The 24,595-nt window shown below is 58.3% G+C and overlaps 2 protein-coding genes across 2 annotated transcripts; one reads left to right on the forward strand and one right to left on the reverse strand.

Annotated features, from left to right (window-relative positions):
* Window positions 1-251: 251 nt before the first annotated feature.
* Window positions 252-24,319, reverse strand: TMPRSS13 (transmembrane serine protease 13; the record flags this gene model as incomplete). Its single annotated transcript, XM_080631629.1, has 16 exons — window positions 252-266; window positions 381-533; window positions 627-769; window positions 973-1,071; window positions 1,456-1,628; window positions 1,736-1,895; window positions 2,160-2,203; window positions 2,286-2,378; window positions 2,615-2,744; window positions 2,828-2,950; window positions 3,596-3,697; window positions 4,060-4,231; window positions 19,270-19,389; window positions 20,094-20,332; window positions 23,681-23,789; window positions 24,173-24,319. The coding sequence occupies 16 exons, from the start codon at window positions 24,317-24,319 to the stop codon at window positions 252-254; spliced, it is 2,022 nt and encodes a 673-aa protein (XP_080487755.1).
* IL10RA (interleukin 10 receptor subunit alpha) lies at window positions 12,635-16,156 on the forward strand (the record flags this gene model as incomplete). The annotated part of the gene is made up of 7 exons (XM_080631592.1): window positions 12,635-12,698; window positions 13,509-13,629; window positions 13,745-13,923; window positions 14,200-14,366; window positions 14,661-14,811; window positions 14,928-15,052; window positions 15,182-16,156. The coding sequence occupies 7 exons, from the start codon at window positions 12,635-12,637 to the stop codon at window positions 16,154-16,156; spliced, it is 1,782 nt and encodes a 593-aa protein (XP_080487718.1).
* Window positions 24,320-24,595: the final 276 nt, after the last annotated feature.

The raw sequence follows: 24,595 nt of genomic DNA on the forward strand, positions 1-24,595 counted from the left end.
ACCAGAGAAGCCGTTGCGGGACCAGGGTTGGGTGCGTGCTTCGCCACCAGGCCCCCTGCACAGCTCGAGGGCAGAGTCACTTTGCAGGTGCTGTACGTGCAGAGGCCGGGGACAGCAGCAGGGCCCTGGCTGCAGGCACAGTCCAGAGAGAGGTGGGGAGATCTGCTGGTAGCATCGTGCCCTAGGAGCAGCCAAGGGCAGGGGCTTGTGCTGGCCCAAGAGCACAGCCCAGGGAAGTGTCCATCCTGGTGTTAGTTGTTCTCGCTCTGCAAGGGAGAGAGGGAATAGCAAGGGTGAAGGGCTGGGCTGGGGGGAAACAGCCCCTCTCAATGCACCCCGATCCACCTGACGAGTCTCCCAGCCCTGACCCGTCACCTCACCTCCATTTTGCTGTATATCCAGTTGAGGAGCTTTGTCACGCGTGTGTAGACACCGGGCTTGTTCTTCTGGCCACATCCCGTCCCCCAGCTCGTCACCCCAGCCACATACCAGCGGCCGTTGTCCTCGCAGACCAGGGGTCCTCCGCTGTCACCCTGTCACAGAGGGTATGGGAGATGCTTCTCTTCTGGTACTCAGTCAAAGGATGCCACCATCCCACCTCGCCCTTTGGGACCCCCGCAGCTCACCTGGCATGCATCCTTCCCTCCCTGCAGGTACCCGGCACACATCATCCGTGGGGTCAGGTACCCCTCGTACACCTTGTCGCTGTTGCAGATCTTGTAGTCGATCAGCTTCACCTCAGCCTCCCGCAGCTTCGGGGATGTGTTATCTGCAAGGCAGGAGGAGCTGTGGGGCAGGGTGGGCCTTGTGCCCCCAGCACACCCGAGACCCCCCCAGCACCAGCGTTTCTGCAGCAGTGAGGGAAGAAGCTGGTTTCTTGCACTGTGGGAACAGCCCTTGAATACCACAGCAGAGCCACGCTGGCTCCTCTTGCACGCTGCAGCACGCAGGAGAGCCCACGTCCTCCCTCACCTTCATTCTCCCTGGTCTTCCCAAAGCCGGTGATGAAGCAGGACCTGCCGGTCTGGAATCGCTGGCCGTACATGGGGAGGCAGGCTGGGCGAACCTGAGCTGGAGTGAGACGGGATGAAAACCAGGTGAGGAGGAAGGAGTGAGTCACCAGGGAGCAGAGCTCCTGCTGTGGTCACCAGCCCTGTGGCCAGGGAGGAGCGTGGTGTGCAGGGAGCACCCCAATCTGTGCCCATCCACGCAGAGTCTCTGCTGGACCCCCAGCCCATCGCAGTGTGAGTGCCAGGACCTGCCAGGGCAGGATGGGATGGTTCCCAACCATGGGAAAGTAGCATGGGCACAGCAGAGTGGATGCTCCAGCTGGCAGCAGCCCAGGGAATGGTTTCTCATGAGGGGACAGAGCTGCCTCTTGCCCCTGCCCATTGCCAGAATCTCTCCATCCCCCCGAACACCAGCCCCACAGCAAAACAAGCTGAGAGGCCTCACCTGAGAGCGTCAGCGGCCTGGAGAGCTTCATGAGAGCGATGTCGTAGTCATCGTGATCATCACTGTAGTTGGAGTTGATGATGACCTGGGAGACAGGGATGGCCTCTGCTTGCTGCTTGAGGTCTGAGACCCCACCGTACACCTTCCAGTCATCGAGGATCTTCATGCTGTTCCTGCAGGGAGAGGTGGAGGCAGCAAGGAGTGAGACATGGGGCTGGGCTCAGTGCCTGAGCGAGGGCACTCAGCAGTGGTTAAACAGCAACACTGCAGCAGCACTCACATGAAGAAGCAGTGGGCTGCAGTGAGGACCCACTGTGCATCGATGATGGTGCCACCGCAGATGTGGACGGGCCCGTACTGCACACTGACTTGCCAGGGCCATTTGCTCACAGAGGTTTCCTTTCCTCCAATGATGCGGCCAGAAATCCTCTGCCCACAGGCTGAAGGGAAGAGCAGGGCTGAGAGAAGGGCCCGGAGAGAAGGCAAAGCCTGGAGGAGGACGGGCACAGCATCCCCGCCACCCGCAGGCACCATCAGTGCTCGGTACAGCCATAGGGGCCGGTGGACACCATGGGAATGCAATCATAGTTTTCTATTACCCCGAAGATTTGCTGGGAAACACACTCTGTTTGCCCAGCCCTGTGCAAAGAAGGGAGGAAAGCAGCTCCTACCCTTGGCCATTGCCCTGCCAGCCAGCCCCTTACTTGTGCATCGCAGGGAGACGTACTTTCCCATGGGACACTGCGAGCTGCAGGAGAGAAGGGGGAACACAGCCTCAGACACAGCCTCACGACACCAGGGCAGGGGCAGGAGGCAGCGCTGCCGGGTACCTGTTGAGGCTCTGCTGGATGGTCTCGTGCTCACTGGTCACCGTGAGGCTCTTGCCAGAGACGTGCAGGGGAATGTATTCGGTCTGGGAGACACTGGGAGGTGAGAGGAGAGAGCAGTGAGGATACCCCCCCAGCCAGACAGTGACCACCCAGTCCCTGCACGCTCAGAGGGGAACAGAGTGAAACACCCAGAGCAGCACCAGACACAGCCTTCCAGCAGAAAAGTGCAGTGCTGGGGAAAGGACACAGTGGACCATGCACCCAGCCAGTGCCCATGGGGTTGGCAGGGCTCCACTGCCCAGGATAACAACCCATCCCCAGGGAATTACTTCTGAAACCCCAGCTGCTGGCAGGTCTTTCTGGAGAAGGATTCGTCCCAGGCACTGCTGCACACTGGCAGCCACTGGCTCTCCGTGCTGGAGTAGACTTGGAGCAGGGACTCGTTGGATGCGAAGCGCACTGCGGGATGGAGCAGGCCGGTCAGTGGTACCCAGAGCACAGGGGCTCCCCTCGCTCCCACCACCCAGCTCCCGGTGCCTCACCACAGCCCAGCTCATCGCTCCTTTGGGAGCAGTCAACGATGCCGTTGCAGCGCACGGCGTTGTCCTTGCAGCTCTCAGCAGGTTCCTTGTACACGATGCCTGTCTGTGACCGCCAGAACATAACTGGAAACAACGAACGCTGGGGTGAGGCTGGAGCTGCTGCAGGGGCTCGCTGGGAGCAAGGGTGCTGTGAGCCACCCGGATGGCAGTCTGGAGGAGGTCTTGGTGCATGGGGCACCCCCAAACACAAGGTGTGAGCTGGGTGCAGCACTGGCTTTGAAGCCAGACTGAAATGCTGCAGGAGGACCGGACCACTCTGAGCATCCCTATGCCAGCCCAGCATCATTAACCCCATTTAACCTCTCACTTAACCCAGTCCTAGCTTGCTCCTGCAGAAAAATGCATCAAGCTCACCAGCAGCTCGATGTTACAAGGATTGAATTCTCCCAGTGTGTGTTCCCGTTCCAGCTACGGACTGCACTTTGACAGGTCCTGCCTACTAACCCTCGAATAGGGATGCTGCTGGGGGTGCCAACCGAAGCAAGCCCCGAGCCTGCAGCCAGCCCAAGAGGCGGATCCCCTTTCCCCGGCAATCCTGCTCCTGCCTGTCCAGCAGATGTCAGGAACGCTCAGGGAATGGGAAGAGCGCTTCTCTGCCTGCTGCCTCCTGGCACCGGGGTTTCCGTATGGCACTTCCCCGCGTAGATGTCCCACCTTCTGCTGACCCCCAGGGAGCCCTGCACCACCCCAGGCTGGGACCCCACTCACACAGGAGGATGAGGGCGACGAGCAGCACGATGAGGATGGAGACGCAGAAGATGAGCGCAAGCCGTCGCTGGCTCATGCAGGGAGCTCTGAACATGGAGGATCCTGGCAGCAGGGCAAAGGCAGGGTCAGGGGGAGCCACTGTGTCCCCAGGGTGCCCAGACCCTGCTGTCCACCCATCCATGCCAGAAGCTCCCCGATTCCCCATGCACACTGCTCAGAGGACCCATAAGATGTGGGAGAGCAGGGCCACACACACCCCACACCGCCCCATGGCATTCCCCCAGCCTGCCATGGTCCCTGTCCTCTCCCTTTCCTCCAGCACCCTTCACACCCCTGGGAAGCACCATCCTGTGGCTGAGGCTTGTGCCAGCAATGGGCACAGGCACCCATTCCCTGCCTCCCTCCATCCCTCCCCACCCTAGGGCCTGAGAGGCCAGAGACCCCTCTTGGCTCCATCCTCTTACGTGTGCTCTCACAGGCCGTGCAGGGGGCCGGGGCTGGGCTGGACTCCGGGCTGTAGGGCTTGAAGCTGGTGCAGAGGACGTTTTCTCGAGGCCTCAGGGGTCGGGAACCGAAGATGTTGCGGGCTGCAGAGGCATGGATGCTGGGAGGCGCACTGCCGGGCGATGCAGTGGTCTGCAGGCAGAGGACAGCCTTACTAGCAAAGACTGATGCCCACCAGAGCTGTCACCCTGCTGCCCAGGACATGGAGCCGAGCTCCCCAGCGTGGCCATCCATTGTGGTGTCTATTCCTCCACAGCACCATGAGCCACATGGATGATTGCTGCTGTTACTGCCTCTTTCTGTACATGAAGCCGGAGCTGTACCCCATGTGGGACAGCTGAAAACCTCTTTGTCACAAAGCTTTACCCCTTTATGAGGCTGCTGCCAAATCTCCCAAACTGATCACTTTGATGAGAGCGATCAGCTGGGTATTTGGCAGCAGGTCAGTCACACTGTGGCCCAGTTCCACGGGGCTAGTGCCCCAATTTATGCATCTGTCCTTAATTAGCCATCTGAAAAATACATGGCAATTTCCAGTTGTTATTTAGTAAGACTTAATAATCAGTGTTTTCCAAGCCTTGAAACGTCCTGCATCCTGGAATGCTGCTCTGCAGTTGTGTCACTCCGGATCCACGAATTTCTGAAAGAACACGTATTTGTTTCCTTTCCTTAAGATACACTCTTCCAAGTGCTCCATCAGCTGCTGAAGCAAGAGCCTCTCATTTTCCTTCAGAAACGAACTGCGCACAAAGTCCAAGCCAAATGCTGTTTCCTGTGCGCCTTGTAACATCTCAGATACATCTCTAGCAATAAGAGACGGCTGCATGCTTTAGTGGGATGGCAAGGGCATCACCAACCAGCACACAGCATTGACACCCCCCCCTTGGCTTCATCCTCAGCAGGTCACCCAACTGCCTCGCTCCCCAGCCCACTGTCTCCCAGCACCACACAGCCACAACAAACCAGGTTTACACCAGCCTGCTCAAGGGAAGCCAGTCTGACTTGGGCTACGTCCAACCCTGAAGAAGTCTCTGCATCCTTTGGCAGCAGAGTGCAGCTTGGTACCCACACCCAGCCCCACCTCCCAGGGAACCCTTACCAGCCAGCAGTTGGCTCAGACATCCCTCTGGAAGCCTGTGCCTGGGTTTTGGCCCTGCAGTTGCTAGAGGTGACATTTCCAGGTAACCAGAGGCATCCCTTTTCCCTGCCAAGCCAGCAAGCGGCACCCGGGATGGTGCCCAGCGCTGGGATGGGCAGACAGGATGGGGATGCTGGGCAGAGCGGGAGCTGTTGCCGCCAAGTCACCCCCTACCAGCTGGATGTCCTCTACCCTTGTGTTTCCTGCTGGGAATCGGGAGCCTGCTCAGGCTCATGCTTTGTGAATCGGGCTGTGCCCTCTCTCGCAATGCAGTGCTGTAACTTCCTGAGCATTATCCCCTGAGTCACGCACCCGGCGTGGCCGCGCGCTCCCCGCACAGAGCCCGCCTCAGCCCACACTGAGCATCACAGGACACATCCAGCTCCCCTGCTGTGCCTCAGGAGCTGCTCGCAGCCAGGAGCATCAGCCGTGGAGCCGCAAGCACAGCACCATGGGCTCCAGCTCCTTCTGCCGCCTGCGGGCCCTGGGCATGGCCACCGCTAATGCCTGCCAGCCACCAAGAGCCACCTCCCCATCCCATCAGGGGACTCCCAGCTGCTCTCTGGTCTCCTGCATGCAACGGGAGGAGCAGAGGCAGTTTGTGTTTCACAGCATCGCCCTCTTCTCCTTATCCCTTCCCATCAGCAGCAGTAACAAGCCTGAATTTGCTCAGCCTGGAGCCAAAGATCAGTTTCCCTGCACCTGAGTTCCATGTGGGCAAGCTCAGGAGACCCCTGCTGCAGGCTTGGCTTCTCATGGCTCTCCCAAAGGTGCTGGGGAGCCCCTTGGTGCTCTGTGAGGCTGGGTTGGCAAGGGAGGGCTGCAGAATGCCCTGCAGTGTCCTTCTCTAATAAGCCTAAACAGTCATGTCAATGGGATTTGAGTTCTTCAAGCCGTGAAACATCCCTGGGTAACCTTAGTGCCATTGTTAGAAAGGAGATGCAATCAGCAAGAGAGCCAGAGCTGCAGCAGGTGCTGCTCCTCTGTAGAAACAAAGCAATGTATGGATGCCAGGAACCCTTCCTAGGAAAAGAATTTCTCCCTTCTAAGCATCAGTGAGGTTTTTGTCAATACCCACGCAGTACCATTTACATTGTACCCCATTTGGCATTTGTACCCTATCTCCACATCTGGTACTTCCCATGCCACATCCTGCAGCAAGTGTAACCCTTCAGCTAACAGATGAGCAGAATTAGTGCTATAGAGGACAAATCTTTCCAGCTCCATCAGTAAGTCAGTGGTGGTGGATGCTAAAGCATCGCCATCTCCAGTGTGCATAGGTTTGAAATCAACACCTAACTATGGTATAGGTTACATTGCTCTTAACACTCCTCAGCAGGAAACACAGGTGACCTATTAGCTACTTATTTCCTCCAAAGGCTAAAGTCCAAGTGGTTTTTATTTCAGATCTATCACGGAAGCTCACAAAATTTTTAGCACAGGCTCCTGGTAACCAGTAGAACTGGTTGCTGTTGCATAGCTACTGGAGCACAGAACAAACTGCAGTGGTTTCACACAGATACTTCTGTTAAGGAACGTGCATTACCCTGGTGAGTGAGCAGCGACTTCTGCCCACAAACCCTTTACTCATCCTTTGCTGGCTTTTGAGTAAAAGTCAGACCCGGAGCCATGCCTTATCTCGCACGCGTGGCTGTGGTTTGAGCCTTGTTCTGAGCATCCTCCCTGCAAACGCTCCACCAGCCACCAGAGCGTTATGTGCTGCTGTGGCTGGTGTCTGACAGCTAGGCATGGGGAGGAGGGCACAACCAGCTCCTTCCCATGGCAGGGCTGACCTTCCAACAGCTGGGAATAGGGATGCTGGGAATGCAGGGGGACTCTGCCTCCTGGGCCTGGGGGATGAGCAGACAGTGCCTGCCTGTTGGCTGAGCCCTTTCCTATACCTGTCATGAGCCTAAAACCATGGCACTTCCTCTGCTATAAGGCTTTGAGCAGAGCTGGGCAAAGCACCTAAGCCACAGACAGCAGCCCACCCCCTTTGCACCTTGAACTACCACTTGCACTGCCCACCCTCCATCCATTTGGACTCACTGCCACAGAGGGAAGGCCACCAAATCCACAGCAGAAAGCAATCACCAGGGGCAGGAGGGTCAGGGCTGGACTGGAGGCTCAGGATCTATGCCTGATGGGAGGAAAGGCAGAGAAACCAGCCAGCAGCCAGTTTCGGAGTGGGAGGGAGCATGGAAGCCAGGCAACACCTGAGGTGTTGCAACCAGAGCTGGGATCCAGCTCTGGGCTCAGCAGCCACCCAAGACTCGGAGCATCAAGAGGGGAAAGGGGCAGCTGAGTTTAAATAGCTGGCCCCTTTCTTATCGGCACGGATCCAGCACGGGAGCTGCAGCGGCTCTGTATCAGTCTGTGCTATCAGGGCTGTGCAGGGCACCTGATAACTTCCCTCCATCTCCTGTGCCAGCAGCTGCCATTGTTCAGGTAGAGAATCATCTCTTAACATGGTTGTAGAGAGCAGATTGTGCAGTAGTGACATTGTCCTCACACTCACCTGACACAAAACCCTCCCTAGCCTGGGAAAGCTCCTGTTCCCTCCTGGTGATACCCATCCTATGGTGCCTCCCTTTGAGGGGCAGAGCCTCATCCTCAGGGACAAATCAGGCAGGAGCTGCAGGAGGATGCTCCCGCTGGATGCTGTATAGGGGCGACACACAGGGAAGTGAAATCCCAAAGCACATAAGGGCCATTTTCAAGTGCAGATGACAAGTGCCATCGACTGAGTCATCCCCAACAGCCAGGGACAGCTTGCTCTATGCCCATGTGAGCAGCTCTTCAGGCAGAGAGATCTGAAAATGTTCTAGGGGGTGAGTAATGCACAGACAGGCAAACCAAGGCACAGAAAGATGAGGAGACGAGGGTGGTACCTGAGACTCCTAATGGACCATTTAACCCAGGTGACAAACCCAGAGTGGCTCAGTGTGGGTATCCAGTATCGGGTAATTGTCTCCATATGTGGGCATGCCAATTCCTGCCCCGCTTTCACCAAGACACAGTGCTGCTGCCTGCTTTTGGTGGTACCCAGCGCTGGGATCACACTGCTCAGCAGTGTTGGGGGCAGGCCAACCCATTGAGCCCCATCCACCCCGTCACTGCCGGCTCTGCACGTTCCGGATGGTGCAGTAATTACCCACCACCTCGCCCGGGCAGGCTGAGCCCAGTGCCCGGCTGGGGATGGATGTTTTCCCCATGACAGGATGCTTGGCTGAGACTGAGCAGGCCCTGGGTAACCCAGCCCCGAAAGAGCACAGGGAAAACTGCCAGGAGAGCAGGATAGGAGAGCACCAGTGTGCTGCCACTGCCACCGATGTGCTGTGGGAATGCCAGCGGTGCAGCTCCTGTGGGTGCCAAGCGGCACTGGCTCCCACCAGCCCATCCCCCTGGTTCAAAACTCACTCCAGTGTGGAAGAGCAGCTGTGCCAGGGGCCCTGAGGCCTCTTCTGCTGACATTGGGAATGCTGGCGGCATTCCTCCTCCCTCCATGTGCCCAGGGGTGCGGGAGGCAGCAGCCCCATAGGCAGCTCGATCCAGATCCTTCTCCCTGCTAGCAGCAATAGGCTGCGAAGGAAACACCCCAGAAAGCAGGAGGAGAAGCTGAGCCCTCCACCAACCCCTAAGGAAAGCGGGTCCATATGGACAGAGCCGGGTCGGAGCTGCCCGCGCCTTACCAGAGAGGGTTTCAGGTCCATGGGCCGGTGCAGGGCTGGGCTGCGCTCACAGCTCCAGCAGAGCCATCCTTCGCCGCGCAGCGCCGTGCGGAGCGAAGTCAGGTCCGTGGGGACGGGGCAGAATGTGTTTGGCGAGCGGGCGCGTACGTCAGTGCCAGCGCCGGGCGCGGAGGGAAACCAGTCCGACCAGCCCGTTTCCCAACTGCTCCAGGCACAGCCTGCAAAACACCTGCCTCTGCTGCCGCCTCCTACAGCCAGGCCATGGAGCGGGAGCCTCGGCTATGGGAGCACAGGAAGTCTGGCCCTGGGGATGAGCAGCATCCTGGGCACTGGGGTCCCTTCACTACTCTCAAGGCTCTCCTTCTCCTCTGCGTGCCCACTCGGCACCTCTCCTGCTCCATCCGAGGGAGAGGAAGGGATGCGCAGCCATGTTCAACCCAGCTAAACCATCCCGTGAACCCCAGGTGACTGAGAAGTCCAGAATGTCCTCGTGTGTCTCGGCAAGGAGGAAGGAAACCTCTCCAATGGCCCGGTTCCAGGAGGCTCTGTTTGGTAGTGTGATGCCTCCCGCGAGCCCCATCCTGACACTGTTTTCCAGGCACATTTCTGTTGGCATTAATCATAGCATAAGTCCCTTATTCATCTGCTCCCCACCCACACCTGCTCATCGGAAGGGCAGGAGGCAGCAGGGCCATCCGAACTTGAAGGAAACTTGCTTCAAAGCCCCCTAAAAAGCCCAGGATGGATCCCACTGCTCCAGGATTCTCCATCCCATCCCTTCCCAGAGGGGTCAGTTCATGCCCTTCGCCTCTAGTTTTCACACACAGGACTAACAGCATTTAGAGGGCTCTGTCCCACTGGGATGCAAGAGCTCACAAGAGGGTTTTGGCTGGGGTTGCCCTGAGCTGGCCTTGCCTGTGTGCCTGTGCTAGCTGGCACGTCCTCTTCTGAAACGGGGTTCTCAGAGAGCAGGTCCAAGTGGCAGCTCCAAGAATGATTTGCTTGTTGGTGTTTCTGCAAAGCCACCTACGGAGAGTGAGTTACAGAGAGCCCTGCATCTGGAGTTGAGCCCAGCAAGCTGATGTTAAATGTCACATTGCACACAACACCTTCCGCATGAAATCCTGCTTGCTGGTAACCTCTGGTAGGAGCCCTGCTGCACCCTCCTGCCCTCCCAGCTAGCCAAACGAGGTGTTAATAGCACACACAGCCTGGGAAAGCCCAGCAGCTCTTCCACACTCTGCTCTGACCTCCAGGCATGAGGGAATGGTGAAAGGATAACTCTGCTCTTGCAGGCAAAGTGCTTTGTCCTGCGGCAGGGCTGTGCCCATGCAGAAGCAGCCCTCCGGCTCCATACCCTGCCCCATGGACCTGGGCAGCCCCTTGGCTAAGCGAGTGCCCAGCCCTACTGGTTGGACAGCGGGGCTGCTGCAGCCCCCAGCCCTTGCTGTGCCAAAGAGGAGCTGCAGAGGCTCTGGTGAAAGACCTGCAGTGCTGTTCGACTGAGGTGATTTCCAGGTTACTAAAAACATGGGTATTCCTATTCACAGATTAGTCAGTTAATTTTAAGATGAAAAGGAAACTTGGCAGCTTTCTCTAGGGCTGTTGACCCATGAACTCAAAACCTCCCCTGCTGACACGCAGGGCTGCTCTTCTTTGTGATGCTTTGGTTTTAATGAGGTGCTTTAGGTGTTCAGCAACGCCTGATGTCTGTGTGTATCACCAGGTCCTCTGCCTATGCTGGGGCTGCAGGGACTGCACAGGACACGGCTGCATGCCGGGCAGGGGATGCTGTGCCTACCTGCCTCTGGTTGGGAAGATGGCTCTGCCCTCTTTTCCCTGTAGTCTCTCATAGCGGAGCTGGTGGCAGCAAAGGTAGCACCATCCTGCAGCCTCAAGGATGCCAAGTGCATTTCATGGAGGATGAGGGGAAAGCAGTGACAAGACAGGGATGCCGGGAAGCATCTACACCCTGAGCCATGGAGCAGGCAGGCGTCACAGTGTCCGGCACCAGCTCCTCCCATGGCACCCTGCAGTACAAGCATCACGGGTGGCTGTGCTGCTCACAATCCAAGCGTTCAGCAGAACTGTCATTTCTCCTCAGCTTGTTTCATTTTCCTCTAAATTGCAACCATTCCTCCCCAGCCTCTGCACCGCTCACCCACAGCACCAGCCCCACCGTGTCTTTCCACAAGGCTCCCTCCTTCCTCATTTTTGGTCCCGTTGCTTTTGACTTCGGTGTCCTTACACAGAACATGAGCTGTGGTTTTGTGTGGGACAGGTTCTGCTTCACCTCAGAACTCCGAAGTTCAGCGGTTGCCCGAGCTGACTCACGAGCTGATAGAAGAGTGACAGCACATCAGATCGCTCCCAAAGAGGGAGGAATAAAGCCAAGCCAGGGTGAAACCAGGGAGGGATCTGCTGCTGGCATGGTCCTCCCTGCCCATCCCTATGGCAGGTGCTCAGCAGAGGAATTGGCAAGGGAGAGCCTCTTCCTGTACCAAGCATCCAGCACCACCACCACATGCCCTCATTCCCCATAGCCCCAGCAGAGTGGAGCTGAAGCCTGCTTGTCCCTGGGTGCCACAAGAGCCAGCCATGCCACCGTGTCATGCTTGACACCCTGCTGCCCAGTGGCACTGCTGGACCCATCCTGGCAGGTTTGCTGGTGCTCTAAAAAGGCTGCAAGTTCATGGAAGCCCCTGGGCTTCAGCAGGAAGGATGAGAAAACCAAACCAGAAATCTCCCACTTGAGGCATTTCAGATGGCTCCTTGAATCCCCTCTGCTGCACAAAGGGACCCAAGCTCCTGTGCCTCTATGCCTGCCAAGACAGGCACTGTCCTGCAGCTTTTTGAGGCTGTCCAGTGCACTCTCAGTTTCTCTTGCTCTTCTTAACTGTGTCCTTCCCCCTAACTCCCCAGTGGGAAATTCCTCTTTTTGAGACCAAGTGCTCTTTATCACATGACGGCCCCTTGGTTTGCACAGTCCCTAGGAAAGCCCTCAAGCCCTGTGTTGTAATTCAGGCTGCCAGAAGGCAAACCAGAGAACTCCCACTCTGGTTAGTGGCAATTTAGGTCCTAGAACCTGAGGCCAGCATCACCAGAGGGGCAGGACATCACCGTGGGGCTGGATCCCTGCAGTAATGTGCATCACTGCTATATCAGGACCCAGGTCTGGCTGACCAGAGGACAGTTTACAGCCCCACTTTGCAGACTGAAGGAGGAGGATATGGTCTGAGCCCAAAGGAAGGGAAAGCAAGAGCCCCCTCCTAGGGCTCGCTATGACCTGGCTGGCTTTAGCCACAGAACATTGGCCCAAGGTGACACTGCTGTGCTCAGCACCCTAGTGCTAAGCTCACCCCTGTGCTGTGCTTTTAACTCCTCACCAGATAACAAAGCCGGCAGAGGCAGACATATGATTTACTCCTATTTGCCCTTTCTCAGCAGTGACAGAAAAGCCCCGAAAGCTTTTCCTTTAAGGCTGCTTTTAGGAAATGCCCAGCCTGGGCCCAGATTAGCTGCGGTGAGTGGGAGGACAGCAAAGAGAAGTGGAAGTCACTGCGCAGCTCCTTTCCTCCCGCTGCGCTAACGCCTCCGAGACGTCACTGAGCCAGCCTCCAGGGGAAAAACAAGTTCAGACAGCCCGCGGGGCAGCGCTCAGCGTCCGCTCACCAGCGCAGCGCACGCAGAGGATGCTGAGCCGGCATGGACCCCCTCGGCGCAGCCCTGGCGCTGTGCACAGCGCTGCTCCTCGCCCAGCCCACACTCGGTGAGTCTCTTGCCCACGGCTCTTGGCGCGCTGTGTCTGAGCCCCGTGGTCCCGGCAGGCTGCTCCGCTCCTGACATCCCAGCACGGGATGGGGACTGGGATGGGGGAAGGCAGTGAGTGGGGCTGCTCGGACACCGTTGCTGGCTGGGCAGCACAGGCTGGTGGTGCCCACAGGCAGGGCTCCCTGCTCACCACTTGCCTTTTCTTCGCTGTTCGGGCAGGCATCAGCCTTGCTTATCCCCACCAGTGTGACCACGGCACCTTGTATTGCAGTGAACGCAGGTGGCTAGCGTGGTGCTCTGCTGACAGCCATCCTCCCCAGGCAGGCTTGGGGTTCAGGAGCAGACAGCGGCTGCTGAGGAAACAAGCACAGAGAGGGGGACAGATGTTATTGAGCAATGCTCTGCTGCAAGGTGACAATACCAAAATTGAGGCAGGAGGTGTGAAAAAGTCTATTTCTGTGAGACTGCAGAGAAGCAAAACAAGAAAGCTGAATCCAGAGCGAGCTGCTAGCAGATGGCAGGGGTGGTCAGGGATGCAAATAGAGCAGGCTCTGCTCTTAGATCAGAAAAGCGCCTGGATCCTCTTGGCTGGGCTCTCCCCAGAAGAGAGGAAGGGAAAGAGGGGGCTGAGCACACACTGAAATCTGGAAGTGGGACAGGAAACCCTTGTGCTTCTGGTGTAGGTGTCCGGTCACTGCTGAACACAGGGGTCAAGCTCCAGGCAATCCCAAGGAGCTCTGCCCAGCTCCTGCGGGCACCAGTGGGATGGGAACCGTGCAGCATCACCTAATGCCCTCCTGTCCCGCAGGTGAGAGGCTGGCGAGGCCAACACGGGTGCGCTTTGCTGCCGAGATAGCCCATCATCTGCTGCGGTGGGAGCCGGGCCACAACCCCCCCAGCAACGTCCTCTATGAAGTGGAGCACAAAGTGTGAGTACAGGGATGGGGTGCAAGGGGACTCAGCCTCTGCCTGGGATCTGATACTGGCAGCGGTGACAGCAGAGTCCTGCCTGCACTGCTCTCACCTGGGCACTTCTCCCTGCAGCTATGGCATGAATCAATCCTGGACAGCCATCCCGAACTGCATGAGTATCTCAGGGCACTGCTGTGACCTCACATACTACACCCTGGACTCTGCTCTCCGCTACTACGCACGGGTCAGGGCTGTGTCTGGAAACCACACATCCCCGTGGCAAAGGACCAACTCTTTCTCCCCGCAAGAAGGTAGGTTGGGTATCTGCCTCCACTCTATGGCCAGGGGCTACGAGGATGGCAGAGGTCAGGGTGCCAAGCTGCTTGTGGAGAACTTTGGGAGCAGAGATTTCTCTCTCTTCATACCTACCTGGAGAGCAGCCGGGCTGTGGGGTGAGATGAGACAAAGCACGGACATCCAGCACTGGCTGTAGGAAACAGTCACAGTTCAATCCACCACTGCAAAGGCTTTTAGAGCTGCAAGCAGCACAAAGCCCTGATGTGCTCTTCCAACTGACCCATTTCCAGCCAGTCTGCGCCTGTCAGGCCAGAGCCTCTCTGTGATGGGCAACACCATCCACGTGCAGCTGCAGCTCGTGCTCCGGACAGGGAACCTCACTGTGAAGTACGATGACATCCAGAAGCACGCGCGGCGATACCGGGTGTACATCAGGAGGGCGCAGGACAATCGGACGGTGAGATGAGCTGCTGGTCCTGTGCTGTCCCCATCTGCCACATGCAGTGCTGCTCAAGTTGAAATCACATTTTGAAGTACAGGCTTCTGTAAAGCTCAATATAGAGCTTCGCCACAACATGGCAAAGATTTCTCTGCACGACTTACTGCAGTAGGCTCCCCAGTTCTCACTGGGAGTTTGGGTCTAGCTCGTAGCACCCCAAGGGAAGAGGGGAGGAGGGAGGAACACACAAGGCCAGCACTCCTGCAGGAGCTGGGGGCTCTCAGGTACCAGCCCACACTCTGGTCATTGCAGTATGAAGTGATGGAGACCTCCCCGGAGTTCAACATCAGCAACCTCTTCTGGGACACAGAGTACTGCATCAGCGTGGAGCCCAGCGTGGCCAGCCGGCACAGCGGCACCACACGCACCGACGAGCAGTGCGTCACCATTGGCCACAGGGACAGTGAGTGCTGGGGAGCCAGGGAAGGGGGGCCCTCTTGCGTGGGACACGGATCCTCCTCAGCCTCCTGGCCCTCCTGCTAACGTGCACTGAAGACTCTGCCGTGTCCTTTCTTGCAGGGAGCAAAGAGCTTGTCCTGAGCGCCGTCAGCTCCTCCTTCATCACCTTTTTGCTCTTGGGGCTCCTGGGGGCTCTGCTGGTGTGCACCTACATAAAGAGACCCATGAGGCCACCGTCCGTCCTGGTAAGGGAGTCTGATGCATGGCACCTTTTGCCACTGGTGCGAGGGTGCAGGCTTGGGGAGCTCTTGGGGCAGGCAGATGAGAGGCAGGGGTGAAGCACGGCTCACACCCCTCTTTGCTTTCCCTCCCAGAAGTCTTTCATAAAGCAGAGCTCGCTCTGGGTGGAGCAGGAGCCCTCATCCTCAAGCAGCCCTGATGCAGACCCTGTCCAGCAGCTATTCCTTTGCCAGAAGGAGCCCCGTGAGGACAGTGTTCCCATCAGCAGCACCAGCATAGCACAGCTGCCCGTGGAGAAGGGCTGGAGGCTCCCAGCATGGCCTGAGGACAAGGTGTGCCTGCTGGGGCTGGGGACCATGGGGAGCCGAGACAGCAGCAGCACCAGCACCGACAGCGGCATTTGCCTGCGCACCTCCTCCTTGGAGCTGAGCTGCTCCTCGGGCACCGAGCCCCAGGGATACAAGAGGCAGCTTCCCACTGGTGATGACAGCGGCATGGGCTTGGAGAGCTCCTGCCCTCACCCCACATGCTCCTCTGGGAACACCATCCCAATGGAGGACAGGCAGCCCTGCAGCGGGGAGCTCAGCATCCCCCCTGACACCAGCCAGCAAGATGTGGAGTTCCGTGGGTACCTGCAGCAGTCCAAGGGCACAGTGGAGCCACAGAAGGACCCAGCCAAGGGGATGCCCTTCCCAGTCTGTGCAGCATCCCTGCAGGGCCCGGGCAGCACTGACATTGTACTGGACACAGAGTGCTCCGAGCTGGCTGTGGTCAAAGGGTATTTGAAGCAGTGTGCTCCTGAGCATCCCCACAGCCACACACAGGACCTAGCTCTGTGGAGAGTGACTCAGGAGCCTGCTGTCTGGGATATTCCCAGCCAGGCAGGGCCACAAGCCTCTGGTCTGCTGAGCTATGGGGCTTCAGGTGCTCCCCTGGCCTCCAGAGCCCACCCGGAGTGGCTGAAAGCTCCCTTTGACCTGAGCATCTTCAACCCTGACCTCATGGGGACGCTGCCCCTCGTCTCCAGCCTCAGCACCAACAAGTGGCTCATGCTGCAAATCAACCCCTTGAGCCTGCTCAATGGGGACAGCAAGGACATCTGCCTGTGAGCATCCCCACATGCTGACCCAACTACCTCTTCTAGCCACTGCCCACCGGAGCAGATACTCTGATAAGCTATTGCCAGCCCCTGGATGTCAGCGCATCAAACTGAGCTGTGCCCTAGTGAAGACTCACTGGAGTAGCACCAGTTTAATGGTTTCTGGGGCTGCTTTGGCCCTGGCACTGCTGTGGCCAGCCCCCAGCCATCCTGCACCTTCCCTCTGGTACAAAGCTAAGGAGACACAGGGGCAGGCTATGCTGGAGGGGCTCACCCCTGCCTCCTCCAGCCACCAAGCCCAAGGATACACACCAGGATGTTCCCAAGGCGCATTCCTGCCTCCCCTGCCCAGTGCAGGGCACATGGCCTCAGGGCATCCTCGACAGCCTGTGTTTTCCCTCTCCCCTTCCCCCTTTCACAGGCAAGTGCTGGGCTCCTCCATGTGAAATCTGCAATGCTGAGGCTGTCCAAACCTTTCACAACAGACACCAGCAGCAGCCTGACGTCAGGCATCCTGCTGCCGGCAGCACGGAGCTCCCACCCTGGCTGGCCTCACTTGGAGGGAGACAGGGATTTTCCTGACCCTACAGAGACCTTTCAGCATCCAGCCCCTATGACAGAGACCCAGGCGCTGGCTACCTCCAACAGGGTGCAGAATGTGTGCAGCAGGCAACCTATGAGCCCAGCATGAGCCAGGACAACCCTGCCCACGCTATGGTCCGTGTTCTGTCACTATTGCGTACAGACATTATTTATTCTATTTAATTTGTAAATACAGAAAGGATGTGGTCCATCCAAAGCTATTTTGTCTGTTCATCTGTACATCCTCCCCCAGGGTCAAGCTGCGTTTGCTGTTTCCAGATATGGGCTTTCCCCCTCAGCAAAGGGCAATGTCTCACACGGGGAAGAGCATTTCCACATCACAACTTCACTCTCATCTAAGGACCAGGGTAGATGTCAGAGGTGAGAGTTGTGTGGTGGGAACATGCACCAAAGGAGGAGCAGGGAAGGGACCTGGGCAGCTTGTGGTGATGCAGCACGTCCCATGGAGCAGCAGCTTGGGGACCAAACACCAGGAAAGAAGCGGACCCAGTCAAAACAAGGGGATGGGGGGAATAGTTTCTGTCAGAATGGAAACAAGCATGAGATGGGAAGGACTTACCATGGGCTACGTTTGACTGTAGTCACTGGAGAACTTTTCCTAGAGTCACTTGGTTTCCGAGAACCTCCAGGTGGGATAGTCCCATTAAAGCGCTGCTGGAAACCCAGCTCAGGGAGTACTTTTGTCAGGTGAACACATGAATCAGTGCCATCAGGAGGGTGGTTGATGCATTGCCACTTCCTCCTGTTACATCTGACGTAGCGCTGCTCGCAGTTAAGGCACACTGCCTGTGTCATGCAAAAGGCGGTGGGTGCCCACTGCAGCAGCACCACCAGTGCCAGGCAGGGCATCCTCTGCCCTTCCATTGCCCCCATCTCTTCTGCCTCTGAATATTTCCTTTTCACTTTCTCTGTTTTCGACTTCCTCTGGAAATGGGAGTCACCAAAAGGCAGCCCAGCTTCTGTTTTCATTTCAAACGCTCCTGACATCAGCCTGCATCTGCATCCTGCGCAGGGCTGGGTGCTGCCGGTTCCTGCTCACCATGCAAGACTCCAGCCAACGGCTTCCAGGGGCAGCAGGAGGCGATGCTTCAATGGAACCCGGATGAGTTTGCCAGAAAACCACAGAGCAGCGCTTTGGCTCCGAGAGGTGAGAGCACAGACGGTGCCTCCAGTTCCTTGGAAGTCCCACAGGCTCACATTTTCCAGGCTGACGCAGGAGGATGCTCAGCTCTGACTCCTCCTGCAAGCAGCTCTCTGTGCAATGGGGAGCACCCCGCTGTGGCTGTCCCAGCACTGTCCCCCCCCCAGCACTGCACAGACCCTGCAGGGAGCAGCACAGTGGGCATGGGAAGGAGAAGGGAGGGAGCTCGTGCTCCCTTGCCCACCGGGATGCAGGATGGGGCGCTCTGCTCCATCCTCACCCGTTTCTCTACACACGACAATGCTGTCTCACAGGTTTCTCTTCGTTTTCCTTCTGAGAAAGCAGTTTACGAAGAAACAGTCCTAAAGCCCCTGTTCCTTGCCAGCACTTGTGGGCCCACAGGGGCTTTCTGAGGTATTTGCACTGTCAGCGCAGGAGACAACTTTCCACATTGGTACCAATATGTCACCGAGGAGGGAAGTCTGAAGCAGTCTCATTTCCTTATGAGATTTTCCTCTATTGCACAAAAGCAGCCATCCAGTTCTGTGGTTCATTACCACCCTTTTTAGCTGGTTCCCCAAATCTCACACTGCCCTATTCACCAACAGCCTTGGCCCAAGGTCTCCTGGGCATGGGGCTGGCTGGTCCTGAGGGATCGGGTGTCTCTGGGTCATGGGAATGGCAGGTGTCCCTCCGGGATGCATGCTGAGGAAGCCTGGGATAAGGCAGCTCCCTCTTCCTCCAACCCAAGCAAGGGGAGGCTGTGGCAGTGAATGGGGATGGCAGCTGGCCCCGAGCACCTTCCCATGGCCAAGGAGGACCAAAAGGGGAATGCAGCTGTGGGGAGCAGATGGAGAAGCTCTTGTAAAACACAGAAACTGCACCGCTGGTTTCAGTGGAAACCCAACACATTGAGGGGCTGTGTTTTACAGAAGAAAGAACACAGGAATTCCCCTGTGGCTGATTTTGGTTGCTCTTTCTGTGGGTGCTGGGAGGTGGCTGTGAGGCAGCATGGGGAAGCTGCACAGTGAGCACACAGCCTCTACACAGTCATCACTCCCAGCCGTGTGCCCCATCCCAGGCTGAGGACAGGGAGCATGGGGAAGGAAATGCAAACCAAAGACTGCACTGGGACCCACACACAAAACCGGAGCCCAGGGAAAGCCCCTGATGCCCCACAGGCATGAAGAGGACTTTCACAGGGAAAGCCTTGGGATTATCCCAGGGAAAGCTGCGATGACCAAGAGCTCCGAGGAGGCAGGATGCTCTGGGCACAGACCCACTGCTCCAGCCACCCCAAATACTGGCTTCTCCCAAGCACATAACTCCAGGGACCCCCCTCACCACCTCCAGGCAGGGAGGAGCAGGGAACATCCTACCTGCACATCCCGGCTCCTGCTCATGGTCCCTGGTTGTGGAAAGGCGCGTAGCTGCTCCCTGCCTCGCTCAGCGAGCCACTGATGCTGAATGGTGGCACCAGCTCCACCGCCACTGACCCACTGCGGGGAAGGCAGAGCTGCCAGCCTGCCCTGCAGCCAGGGCTGCCCAGGGCATCTGCCCCAGGCCAGAGCTCGGCGGGGTTGGGACCAGCGAGGGCTTGTGACACCTCAGCACCATGCAAAGGGAGCACCCAGCCTGCCCCAGGCCCTGCGTGGCTTCACTCACCAGGTGTGATAGAGGTTGAAAACGAAGTCAGGTCCTGGGGAGGTGAAGAGGAGAAGTGTTAGAGCCTTTGCTTTGCCATGGATCTGTGCAGTGGGATGGGAAAAGGCAGGACAGCCCCTGGGGTAGCCGGCAGCAGCAGGACATCACTGTGCACCCCCTCCTTGGCCTCTGCCTGCCCGCAGCTTGCCCCAGAGCCACCCTGCATGTGGGCTTCCTCAGGGACCAGCCAATGTCAGGGGTGGGTGCTCCCTACATCCCAGACCCACACTGCCCATACTCACGGCACCAGCACTGGCCCCTCTGGCACCACCGGATGAAGGTGTAGCCAAAGCCCACCAGGATCAGCAAGGCCAGCCCAACACCCAAGGTCACTCCGAGCACCTTCATGGGCTCTTGCCCTGTAAGGGAGAAGAGGCTCTGCAGACAAATGCCTCTGGGAGACCGGGGGTTCTGAACATCTGAACTGGAGGGACTGTGCTCCACTGCCAGGAGCTGTGCCCAAACCCATCCCAGTGTGCTGGGAGCAGGAGCTGCCCACCCTGACGACACCTGCATCCCCACTCCTGGTCCCACACACGCTCTCCTGGGTGGAAGCACCTCCTTGGAGCTGCTGGCACGGCACTGGTGCTGTTCCAGTGCTCCCGCAGCCAGGCAGTGCCATACCCTGGTCAGTGCCGGCAGTGTCCCTGTGCAGCTGCACAGACCCATTTCTGGACAGGCAGTTCCCTCTAGAGGATGTGTTTGTCAGGGTGAGCAGCCTCTGCTGCCAGCGCGGGGCTGAGACCAGAGGATGAGGGGGCTGTGCAGGACCTCTCCATCCCTCCCATCCACACTGCACCCACAGCCAACTCTCCACCATTATCAAAGGGAAAGCAAGGTACCCAGGCACAGCACTGCTGATGGGCATCCATTTCTCTGCTGACAATAGGTTGCATGCTGCACAGAGCAAATCTTGTCTAACCTACAGCACCAGGGTGCTAATCACACCTCTCTAGCTGTTATCAGCTCCTGCTTCCCCAAGCCACTGTGCATCCCAAACACCACCCTAGACCCTTCTCCACTGTTACAGCAGGCTCCAGTGTGAGCACATCTCACAGGAGTACAGCCCCTTTCACCCTAGTGTCCCTGACCAGGAAGCTGCCCAGTCAGACCCAGTGGGGCCCATCAGCAGAACACAGGCAGGGATGGTGATGGGCACAGCTCAGTGGCTGCGGGGTTTGGCCACTGCCCCAGAGCCTGCAGAGGGCAAGCACACTGGGTGCTGTGCCTGCAGCACCAGGAGTGAGGATGACCTCACAGCAGCTAAATTTAGCCAGATGCCGGTGCAGTGAGAACACTTCCCCTGTGGTCACAGTGTTTACACAGTGAGCCAGGGCGTCCCGTAACCCGCAGCACTTGCTCTACCTGATGGGATCTGGCAGGCACCCGGGAGCCGCAGAGCATCGTGGCACCAGCTCCCAGGCACTGCAGACAAGCAGGACCAGCCTGCCCTTCCCTTCTGCTGGGCTCTAGGGGCCAGGCTCAGGAGGCCAGGAGAGGTGTTCAACCAATGCACGCTGCTGCTGCCAGGCCAGGGGCGAGCTGGGACCCCAGGGACCTCACATCCCAGCATGGGACAGCATGGGTGAGGTCAGGAGTCTGCTGCAGCATTGACTCACGCAGAGGAGCTGGGGCAGGAGGAGCGTGATGCAAGCGCCTCCCTGAATCACCCCACTGCCGAAACTGCCCTCTCCCCACACCTACCACTGGTGGGAGCACGATGGCTTCATGCCCAGCCCCTGCCCGTGCCATGTGTGGGAAGCAGCCCCTGCCCCGAAACCCTCGGGAGCAGATGTCCTCGTATCCCAAGATGCCTCCAAGCAGCACTGCTGGATTCAGAGCCACACCAGCAGTCAAGCCCCTGCCCATAGCAGAGAGGAGCAGGTTACCAAGCCACTGCTGTGCCTAGAACATCCCTATCTCTGCTCCATAGGGGCAGAAAAGGCCACGTACTCACCTGCCTGGTGGTCCATCTCCTGGCACCCAGTGCTGTGCTACAGGAGCTGCTCACGGCTTGTCCAGGCTGGGAGCTGCTGGAGCCTGGCACATCCTGCCTGTCCCCTCCTCTCCTGGTGACACAGCCGCCTCAACCCCTGCACTGCAGCAAGGTTGGGCACCGCTCCTCACCCGCTGGTTCAACTGGTTCCTAGGGGAGAAAGCAGAGGAGCTCCAGCAGACATCGCTCCTCACACAATGGATGCACGCTGCCTGTGCCCCAGCCCTGCATGGCTGCTCCCAGCACAGCTCCCCACATGCTTGGGGTAGGCACGATGCCCTCCGGCTGCTGGCAGGGACAGGCACCCTGGCAGAGGGTAGTGCTGGGGGCCCAACAGATGGATACAGGGGTGTCCAAGTGGCTGCATCCTCCAACTGTCACCTCCTGGTGAAGAACAGCAGCCAGGAGGGGAGCAGGTTCCACACAAAGCCCTGGCCTTGGGCGTTCAGGGATGCCTGCAAAGGTTATGGCCCTGTGCGGGGTGAGGCCAGCACCCAGGGTGACAGGGCATCTCCCACCGGCTGCCCCCAGTCACAGTGTGATGCACTTACTGGTCTGCTCAATCATCTTCTCACCAAACCACAGGGTTAGGTGGCAATCACTGCCTGCTTGCAGGAAGAAAGGGAAACCATCTCCAGTGGCCGCAGGTGGAAGGTAACAAACAGGGACAAGCATTAACAACTTGGAAATGGGGCAGCCAGGGGCAAAATCCCTCCCACCTTTGTGCGTGGGCTCCAACTACACCATAGCAAAGCCAAGCCCCTGTACAGCCCCCCACAGGGCAAGCATCTCAGCACTGAGACCCAGGGGTGATGCCTGGGACCTGTGGGGATGCTGGCCGGGATGCAGAGGCGATGATGCACTCTGCATACCCCTGGGCCAGCCCTGCCTGGCCTCTGCCTGACCCCAGTGAGAGCCAAGGTGCTCGGAAGCCTGCGTCATGCCAGGGTTCTGGGTGCAAGAGGCCAGGGAAGGGCAATGGGCTGGAAATGCAGCCGCACTCCAGGAAGCAAAGCCCCGAAGGCGCACAGAGCCATGATGTGACATAACACCTGAAAACAGAGCTGCTTCCTCAAAACCCTCACTTAACCTCCCAGGAGGAAGAGCTGCTCCCCACTGCGCCAGCTCCCACCCCAGGGATGCTCCCGGGCTGCTCTCCCTTCCACGGCATTGAGGCCAAGCCATGGGGTGTGTGGGGCTGGCACTGGGATGCTCTGGGAAGGCTGCCCATGCCTTGTGGCACAGCACAGGCCACACAGGAGGTGCTGGGTGCACGGGACTGAGCTCACTCCGGAGCCTCTGCCTGATCCCTACAGCACCCATCTGTTGAGCTGCTCTTGCAGTGAGCATGGGGAGCGTGTCCTTACCTGCAGAGCCACACGCAGATGCTGGGATCCCTGGTCAGGCTCGTGGAATGCGCTGCCTGCTCTCTCCCCAGGGTCCCTGCTGCACAGGGTGAGCTGGCACAGCGATGGCACAGCGATGGCACAGCGATGGCACAGCGATGGCACAGCGATGGCACAGCGATGGCACAGCTCTCTGGCTGAGGAGCTGCAGGTCGGGATGCTCCACGGTCTCCCCACCGGCTCAGTGCACACACACAGCAGCAGCAGCTCTGCTTGACCACTGGTAAAGCTTCATTACAAAAGGAGAGGATAATGAGCTGCTTTGTTCATCCTGCACCACCTCCTGCATGACCCTGCACAAGGCTTTCCAGCCGGCTGACCACAGCTGCAGATACCTAACCCTGACAGCCCATCCTGCTCAGCAGCAGGGTAAGCAAACTGCTCCCCATCCCAAGCCATCATTCCTGGACACATAACCCAGCTTTGCATCAGTGTTGAGCAGCTCCGTGAGCAGCCTTGGCACCAACCTACGGGCACAGCACCGAAACTTGGGGGCTGTAAGAGCCCCTCTCCACACCCAGCCCTGCCAGCCACACCTTGTGCAACGTCAGTGAGCTCATCCAACCCATGGGCACCCACTCGCTTTCATTCCGAGGTGCCTGCCTGTGTCAACCACAACCTGGGGCTGCACAGGGACACGCAGACTGAGTGACCTGAGAGGATACAATGGCCTCGTAACCTTACGCGTAAACTCCTTTCCTCCTCCACCTACTAACACCTGTGTTTGAAAACAACCCAGTGCGATGCGGAAGAGATGGATGGAGAGCGGGACAGCCATGGTTCCTCTTATCAGCTGGAGAGCAGGAAAAATCCGGTCAGTTCACTCCTGATAAGCTATTTTGTGACAGATCTGCAAGTGAGTCACCTCCAGAGGCAGATGCTCAGGAGATTACTGCAGGCGCTGGAGCTGCTGATAGACTGGTGTTGTATTACCATACAGATTACAATTCCTGTTTCACAACTCCTGCCCTGGGTTTTAAGGAGTGCTGGGGCGGCCCTGCCCCAGTGTTAAAGTGTGGGCAGAGCAGCACAGGAACAAGGGTGGTGGGAGCATCGCTGGCCCAGCTCCCTGGGCATCAGGGCACCCGCAGGCTCCCCGTGTCCCAGCTGGAGGATATTGGCTGGGTTTCTGCAGGCTGAAGAGCACGTCGGAGCTGGATGAACATGGTGAGTTACCAACAGCTTCACCCACTGCTCTGCCCCTCTCTGCATGGCAGCCCCCAGCACCCCGCACTCCCCATGGCTCCTGCACTCACAGCCCGGGTCTGCCCGTAGCAGTTCACTGGTGATGGGGCAGCCCATGGAACTGATGGTTCCAGCCATGGAACCATCAGGCTCCAAAGAGCTGCTGCTCCCTGGTCCCAGCTCCCCGCAGCATCCCAACAGGGAGTGATTCTACCTGTGTCTCAACGCTGTACCATGGCTGTTGGACACGGCGCTTCGCTCTCACTCCCACATTTCTCTGTGCCTTGCTTGGCCCTCTCCCACACTGGGAAGCACCTCGTCAACCCCCTCCTTGCCCTGAGAAGGGGCTGCTTCTTAGGCAATGCCAGGGAAGGAGCCCAGTCCCCTGTCCCCCAGTGCTTCCACCACAGGACT

The sequence above is a fragment of the Psittacula echo genome (assembly GCF_963264785.1).
Source record: "Psittacula echo genome assembly, chromosome: 18".
In the NCBI taxonomy this organism is placed as follows: Eukaryota; Metazoa; Chordata; class Aves; order Psittaciformes; family Psittacidae; genus Psittacula; species Psittacula echo.